The 8,630-nt window shown below is 34.9% G+C and overlaps 1 protein-coding gene across 2 annotated transcripts in view; it reads left to right on the forward strand.

Annotated features, from left to right (window-relative positions):
- PAPOLA (poly(A) polymerase alpha) overlaps positions 1–8,296 on the forward strand; it is a 47,791-nt gene extending 39,495 nt beyond the window's left edge. Inside the window, exons 18-22 of one of the 2 annotated variants that reach the window (XM_069858777.1) lie at positions 208–305; positions 1,634–1,854; positions 2,260–2,322; positions 3,956–4,030; positions 6,152–8,296. In XM_069858777.1, coding sequence (XP_069714878.1) covers positions 208–305; positions 1,634–1,854; positions 2,260–2,322; positions 3,956–4,030; positions 6,152–6,247 — 553 coding nt within the window. In that variant the 3' untranslated portion in view covers positions 6,248–8,296. Of the gene's footprint in view, positions 1–204; positions 306–1,633; positions 1,855–2,259; positions 2,323–3,955; positions 4,031–6,151 lie in introns of both variants that reach the window. The other variant, XM_069858776.1, reaches the window with a different exon arrangement.
- The last annotated feature ends 334 nt before the right edge of the window (positions 8,297–8,630 follow it).

Below are 8,630 nucleotides of genomic sequence, written 5' to 3' on the forward strand. Positions count from 1 at the left end.
AGTATTGCCAGTGCTCATTTCTGTCTTCTTCTGTGACACACTATTATAAGTTCTGCTCTATAATGTAGGTAAAATCCTATCAGCTATGGTCACTGGCCAGGGGTATAATGTGATGAAAGGTGGAACATATAGCATCACAGGTCCACTAATGTTCAGTATTTTGTCTATTTTTTTCCTCTTTTTTTTTTTTTTTTTTTTTTTTAGCAGAAGCAGTCCTGCGCCAGCTGTAACCGCAGCATCTGTGACCAACATACAGGCTTCTGAAGTCACTGTGCCACAAATAAATTCCAGTGAAAGCTCAGGGGGTAAGGAAGATGGCATAGTATATTGTTTCTATCAGGTTTTTTTAACAGTTATAAAGCAGTTTTTCTTCCAGTTTGAGGTCTTTACTTAACATATCCTGCAACATGTTCTTCTTGATATACAGATTTAACTAGTGTCTTTAGAACTCAGGAAGTCATGAGCAATGTTTTGTGCTGTGGTATTTTTATAGTCTTTTGTTCTTAGGGATTTGTATTTGCCATTCACAATAGCAGTAGTTTTCCTGTGATCTGATGGAGGTCTTGATTTCAGGTGTTCAAATGAGGAAAAATTATCTAAAGCTGAAATATTTTTTTTTTATTTATTTTTAATCAAATTTGTACTTAAACACTAGAGGTGGCTCTGTGTTGCCTGAAATCTGTACTCCCATGTTCCTACTCCTTGTGCTTCATTAAATTGATAAGCAGGACGTATGTTCCTTACTGACATCTTTTCAGATATGGCCTGCTGGGTATGCTGACTGTATCCTCTATATCTTCTACAAGAAAAAGTACACATCACTTAAAATAAATAATAAGTTCAAATTAACTTTGAGCAAAAGAGGTATTTGGTAAAAATGTTCACTTAGAGTCAGTCCTTTTTTTTTGATAGAACTTTTGCTACATACAAGCAGCAAGTCAGAAATAGAATAAAGGGGACCGGCTGGTTAGCCTTTCAAGATGAGATGTCTCTTATTTCAATCTCAGGCATGTGGAACGGTGTAGTCTTTTATTGTTCTCACCTTTTTATCATAAGTATCATCATTGCTTTGAGGTTGGCAATTGGTGAGGTAGGGCTTTGTTTTTCAAAAGAATATATGGAACGTTAGAGCTTTATCTGATGCTCTGCCGATAACTTCATATCTGTCATTGTTTGCTCTTCAGTCGTGGAAACAACAAACTTCATGTTTGAGTGACCAAAGGAATATCAGATTCCTCTGGGTTTTGATTTAAGGCAGTCTTTGGCAATGTATATATGCGACTGAGTACAGAAACAGTAGAAGTTCTTTAGGTACTAAGAATAATGTAACCATATCATTACAGAACTCTGGGCTAGTATACCCTGCTGTTAAGCAGGGTTAATTAGGCCAAGCAGAGTGTCATGACATGGCTACCCTAGATCTGTACAGGAATTCTTTTTCAGAATAAGCTTGAAGCTGCTGTGTATGCACACCTGCTATTCCAGATGTAATGCTTACGCTACTCACTGCACCACTTCCTTGATGCCTACTTGATAAGTGATTTTGAATACACATCAGAAATACTAGTGATTGAACTGAAATCATTGTCTGAAAACATGTCTTTCTGAAGCTTATTGAATTATTTATCCATAGGTACTTCAAATGAAAGCATTCCTCAAACTGCCACACAACCAGCCATTTCACCACCACCAAAGCCTACGATCTCTAGAGTTGCTTCCTCAGCGTACCTATTAAATCCATCACCAAGGACTTCAGGAAATGTTGCAACAAAAATGCCTAGTCTTGTCACAGCAGTGAAAAGGACATCTTCGCCTCATAAAGAAGACTCTCCCAAGAAAATGAAACTGGAAGAGGTATTTGAGATTTTGAGATCATACTATAGCAACATTCAAACCTTTGAATATTCATTCCAGCTGCTGAGTGCTAATTCTCATATTCCAAGTTTCAAATATTTTGCTAAACTGGGTGTGTATCTCCTACTCTGATTGCATTGCTGCTTTATTTATTCAACTTGCTTAGGTGTTAGTGGGTTTTTTATTATGTTGATGTTCATCACAGAACACGTGTTGTGTTAGCACAAATGCTTAAATTCTAAATTCTTGTCTTAAAAGCATTCTTTTTGGTCTGTTATGACATATTAAGTCTTGCAGCTAATTCTGTCTTCATAAAACACTTTGTGATCTTGTTTACCTGTTTTCTTTAAAAATATGTTTTTGTGATTTTTAATATTTTCTGGTGGTTTTTTTGCATTTCAACAGGATGAAATAAGTGAAGATACTAGCTGTATTGATTTGAATGACTATGAAAAAATGGAAACTAAGGTATCTATGCCAAGACCATACAACTTTGTGTGTGTTAATCGTGATTATTCTTTGTGAAAAATTACTATTTCCCTCTACGAATGACTAAGAGTGTTTGTAGATATAGTATAGAATCTTCAGTAAAGATAACAAAATGGTGTGTTATTTTTTCAATGTATATGTCAATATTAATGAATTGAAGTACATTACCTGCTGCCAGGCTAACTTGAGCTTGAGTCCATAGTCACATAGAACAGTGATTTCTTTTCTGGTCATTCGCACAATATTATGCATAATGAAAAAAATGAATGGTGATATTTAAATATAAATTTCTTAAATCGCATCGGGGATGTCTATATGCCCTGTTTTGCCTGCATCCCAAACTCTGTGTATTAGTTAAAGGACAGTTACCCTCTGTATTCCGCTGGGAAATTTGCATGTTGGGATGAGAATCACAAGGCCAGGTGCTACCTTGTTCACATTTTAGATTTAAAAAAAAAATCTAAGGACACTAAATATTTTCTGATAGTAAAATTATTTTATGAAGTTACAGTATACCCTTTTGGGGACTTCCAGAGATTCAAGCATACTCCTCCAGTATCTTGTAATTTAGCAGGCAATTTTTCTCCTTGTTAATGAAGAGAAAGGGTGACAGTCTGTCTTTAGCCTTATGATAGCAGCTATCCACTTGGGTGTATACAGTTTTTATAGGGCACATTCTGTTGTCTTTGGAATACTCCTTAAAATATGCCAGGAAATTAAAATATCTATGTAAAAAATTAAGTGCTTTGGTTCATAGTTTCCACACCCTTTAGTGAGGAGTTTTATGTTATGTAACTACGTTAAAATGTCTTTGAACTCAAGACCAGTAAAGGCAGAAATGCATGTAAGCGTATAACCCTAACATTGAAAATCGATCCTCTGGATACAGATCATTATAAAAGACATAGGTAATCCTGTTAGAGGAGACTGACAGTAAAAGCTAAGTTTTACATACTTAACATGCATGGAAGGAAATGGACGAATGAACATTTTTACTATAAATGTAGGGTTTTTTCCATGGGAATACATGCCTTTTTTTAGGGTATGGTTTATTAAATGGTATTAATGGGCTGTTTTCATTAAAAAGACAGTGTGCAAGTCCTGCTTTAGCCATGCAGTCCAACTGTTTTACCTGGAAAAAATAGCTGTGACATTCATCTGCTCATCCATAAAGCAGATTCAACTAATTAAAGTAACAGGAAAACTTCTTTGGCAGAATGGTGAAGGGAGTGGAAAAGCAGTTGAATTTGCAACAAATGCTGTAGCTTTTCACATGATATTCCTTGATGCTACAGTTTGTCTTTAATTAAGTGAATGATACATGATGTTTGCCTATAAGATTCTGTACTAAAGACATTAAGTGGCTAAACAAGTGACAACTGATAAGTGGTGTAGCTGGTGTGGATGTCAAATTCCTAATCAACGAAACTTTCTCTAGTGTGGTGATTTCTGTATTACAGAAAGATGGGTATCGGTGCAGCAAGTAGCTATAGTTACCTGTTTTCTTTTGCTGTATGTGCACGACTTAGGGCATTCTGGTTAATGGAATTCTGTGTAAGTGGCTTTGTAGTTGGAAATGGTGTAACTTCGTTGATGCTTTTGGCTTTTTTAGGAGCAACTTGAGACAGAAGTGAATGTTAATTCTCAAACAGAAACTCTTCAGACAACTTCTCCACAAGCTCCTCAGGTACTGTTTTTTAAAAACAACGTTTCTCTGTGTGTGCTAATCTGTTGTGAAAACATTGAAATTTAAAATGAGTCTAGATGTTAAAAATAAATGTATTATTTCTATTATAAGTCCATTGTACGGAAAGCTGCTTGTTGTTACTGTCACAATTTTTGTGTTTTAGATGATCATTGATCTTATTGAATGTGCATTGTAGCTAAACATGTATAGCTTGCCATACAAACTGACCGAAGCTGGATTCGCTCTTCTGAATTGTGCCTTCAAAGTAAGGGGCTCAGTTTATTCCTTTGTGCTTTGCACACCACAGAATAATAATTTCTAACAAGGAAACAAATGCTTTTGCTCAAAGATATCTGGTAGAAGTTGAGAATATTTGAAATGTAACTTCAGATTGTGATATTTGATATGAGAGAAAGCAAGAGAGAGAGAAGTTATATTCTTCTAGTTCATTAGCCATCTGTGTTGCTTCACTGCAGATATTCTAAGGAGCATTGCAAAAATAGACATTAAGAATTCTGTGGTATTCACTTGAGTTCCTAATATAATGACTTTTAGAGTACACCTCTGTGTACTTTACTAGCATTTTTAAGTTTCTCTTAGCGCTCTGCTGATTCAAGTTTCACTGTTGTAGAGCATTCTATGAATACTTTGCTCATTAAATGTGTAGTGAATCTGTTGATTGAAAATGGATATATGTTGCAATAGTATTAATGGCATTTGTTATTACACTATTTGATCTACACAAGCAGTACTGAATAAAGATACTAAAATAAATATTTAGCAAAAACTCTAGATGTTAAATGGATCTTCTAAACTGCTTCAAGGGAAACTTAGATCATTTAGTATATCAAGTTTATTTTGCCTGTTGTTGAGGGATGGTTATATAAAGCTTGGTAGATTTTATGAATTGAATAGTTGTTACTTTAGCAAAGTTAATGTGGAAACTGCAGAAATATGGTGGGCCTCTTCTGTCATTTTTCAGTGTTCTCCTTGGCTTTGTTTAAAACAGTGCTCATGTTGCAGGAAATAGAACTGTTTCAAACCCCAGGCCACCATGAACAAGTGGGCTACTGGGAGCAGGGGGAAAGTGGGAGCTGAAAGCTGTTTTGCCCTGTGTCCTTGTTGCATTGTGCTTTGCTACCGTATCAGTCAGTGTTAACATGATTGATTTCTTCTTATTATGAAAAACAGTTAGGAGCCATCATGTAAATTCAGTTTTTCACATGTATTGAATATACCTTTTTATTAATTTTGAATGCTTATAACATAAAACCCCCATTTTCTGATGATAACTTTTGGAAGTGGCACATAACAACTGTGTTACTGCGATGCCTGATAACCTCCTGAAGTCAAGTACCAAAAATAAAAAAAAAAACCTAAAGCAGAGAACAGTAGATGCTTTTTAGGTATGTGAGAATTCTATAACTCACCCAATCTTGAGTGTTCAGTTTCTTTTGTTTTGCTGTATTTGGGTTTAGATGTAGTTTTGCTGAATGGGATTTTGGTCTTTTAAGTGAGAGAAGAATTCAGATTGTTTTCAAGGTGAAATTTTTAACCCAATCATGTAGCACTGTTTTAGAGTTATTGTATGTTTTCCGTATAATTCTAAACCAATATGAAAAGTTGGAAATTTGGCTGTAAAGAGCTTTTTAAACAGTCTGAAGTGTGAATGTGTGAAGGACGTATACTTTGCATTGTTGACAGTTTTTCACCATTCAACTGTAAGGGGCAGAGGCTTAACACTGAATTGTTCACGGGGATTTTTGAATGCCAGACGTATGGGTCAGGTACTAGATGTCACTAATCGAGCACCCTTATTATGTGGATATTATGTTTTATTATAATACAGCTTCATCTACAGCACTTTCTAATTTCTTGCAGTTGTTGAAAAAGGAAATGCACATTATGAAAGAGAATCTTGTACAAATTTTCCTTAGTAATGACTGTGTATGCAAAAAAAAAAATCTGCTTCTGTTTTATTATATGTAGTTATCCTTATGTTGGTATATTCATAAAAACTCTGCTAAAGGTCTTGGTTTTGAAAGTTATTGCCAATTACTACAATATTTTTCTTCTGATATTTACAAAGTTAAAATACAACTAAACTTCTTTTCTTTTCAGAAAACACCCAGTACAGACCTTTCAGATATCCCGTCTCTCCCTGCAAATCCTATTCCTGTTATCAAGAATTCAATAAAATTGAGATTGAACCGGTAAAAACAACCTCAGGGGTCCATAAACAGTACCTGCCAACTCAACCTGTTGTCTTCTAATGCTAGAAAAAAAAGGAGAACAGAGGGTGCAAGACTAGAACATGATCGCAAATGGATATAGGTATATTTTGTGCACTTCCCTTTCTGGACTGAAATCACCACTTGATTTGGAAGTCCAGGTTAGTATGTGAAGCCAGGAGTACAATTAATGTGTTAGCAACAGTTGCATTAAATATTTCGAAGGATTACTGCCTTTATAAACATTAACACTATTTGTAGCCATATTTGACATTCTGATTGAATTTGTTTGATGCATTGTTTCAAAATTGAGATAAAACTGGCATAAGAATCCCTTAAATGCACTTTTATGTACTTTTTTTATTGGAGTATGACTAATTTTAGATCTTCAGCTGATGAACTTTCTTTTTATTGAAGAATCTCTTCAATAGTAGTAATTTGCAAATTGGGTGATGTTCTGTGATATCCTGTACATTGAAAACAAAGTGTATAGTTTATCTAGTTCAACTGCCATCAAGCAGCAGTAAGCCTTTAAAATGTCAAATCTTGAGGTTATAAGACTTATGTTGAAGAAGTGATTGGGGAGTTTTGGTATTGGTGGGACATGGTTAAGATGTGGTCTACTTTTATTTATAGGATTGTTTTAAGGTGCATACAGATCAGCAGTCAAACAGTAAATAAACCTTCCTTTGACCTAATCAAACTCCTTATTCCCTTCTTGATCCTTTTATTTCTTGGGGAAAGCTTTTGTGTTTAATGTTGGGTTGGGCTTTTATTTCAGCTTGTATGCACCATCTAGGACAGTAGTTATACAAAAAAACAAACATAAGCCATGTACTTATTTGGGTTCCCCTCTGCCCCTTACCTAGTCCTATGTACCTTGTGGCCTGTAGGCACAAATTCAGAATTTTGTCCCATGATTAAAGCATTTAAGTAAAACTGTGTGCCTGTGAAATATAACACCTGTCTTGATGGCCTTTGAATCACTAAATATAAGATGATTTTTGTACACTCCATAAGAAGTCCTGTATGCATTTAAAAAGCTTCAAATTTTAAATAAAGGTGAAAAGATTTTTCCCTAAGAATTTTAACCTTTTTATTTTTAGATGGCTCATCAGAAATAGTTTTACATACTAAACAATGTTGAATTTTTAAAATCATATTTCTAGTAAGCTCTTGACATCTAGTAAGCTCTCTTACTCCTATTTTATGTTCTTGTAGTCCTATCAAAAAAATAATGCTTTGAGAGAACTGGATCTCTCATGGTATACAGCAGTATTTGAGGAATATGAGGGATACCATCAGTAATACCAGATGTAGATAACAAACTTCATGTTACTATTACTTATGTCTGAAATATGTGGGATGTCAAATCATACTTCCCATACTTTGATTAGCATGTTTTATGAACTCCCTTCTCCATGTTCTCCATCCTATTACACGTGCATCATTCATGTTAAAATTAAATTACTTACACTCTTCCCCTTATCCTTCTAAATTAATTCTCCGAAGTCAGAGTGTAGCTTATCTTCTACTTAGGCTGTGCAGTAACTGAAGGGGTTTTTTTTGCCATTTGTCTAAGATGTCTAGTATACAATATTTCTCTTTTCCTTGCCCTGTGCAGCCTGCTGTTGTCCAGCCCCCAAAGAAGGTTATATTAACAGTTGAAGTGTACAAGGTGTCTGTGTATTTTGTGTAGCTATGGAGTTTAGATCGAAATTGCCAGGCACAAATTTAGTCTTGTCATTTTGTTTACACATTGGAAAATCTTTTTCATGTTATTAAACGTTTCATGTAACTGCACCCAAGTTTTGCCAAGCTGGAAACTTGGAACCTTTCTGTATAGTGACTTTTTAATTCTAGTTTTCATAACCTGGAGATCAGACTGTTGCTTTCGCATGATGTACGTAGTGTCTCATGACTGGAGTTGCTTTGTTTTTATAGTATCTGTACTCCTTGTATTTTTCAAGAGCTATTTTGTAAACAGAAGATGTATTTCTCCATTGAAAACACAATAAAAAACAGCACAATCCCATAGTTGTCTGATTTTTCTGAATGTACAAAATTGATTTTACTCTCCTCATTCATACTTAGCTCTTAAATTTTCTGTTAAGACAAAATATGGTGTGGCCTAAAAGACATTAGTATATGAATGTTTGCTAAATAAACATGGTGTTAAATATAGGAAGTGGAAGTAATGGTCAGCAGGATGTTGAGTTCTAGTCTGTTAAAGGGAAAGTTTGTGGATTGTCTGGTGACTTGGTGGGGGTGGAATTTATTGTGAATACTCCCTCATTTTAAGAGCATCCATTCCTTGCCTGCTGATTAGGAGTCCATCTCAAAATCTTAAATTCTTAAAAGTTGACAGA

Source organism: Phaenicophaeus curvirostris, chromosome 5 (genome assembly GCF_032191515.1).
Source record: "Phaenicophaeus curvirostris isolate KB17595 chromosome 5, BPBGC_Pcur_1.0, whole genome shotgun sequence".
In the NCBI taxonomy this organism is placed as follows: Eukaryota; Metazoa; Chordata; class Aves; order Cuculiformes; family Cuculidae; genus Phaenicophaeus; species Phaenicophaeus curvirostris.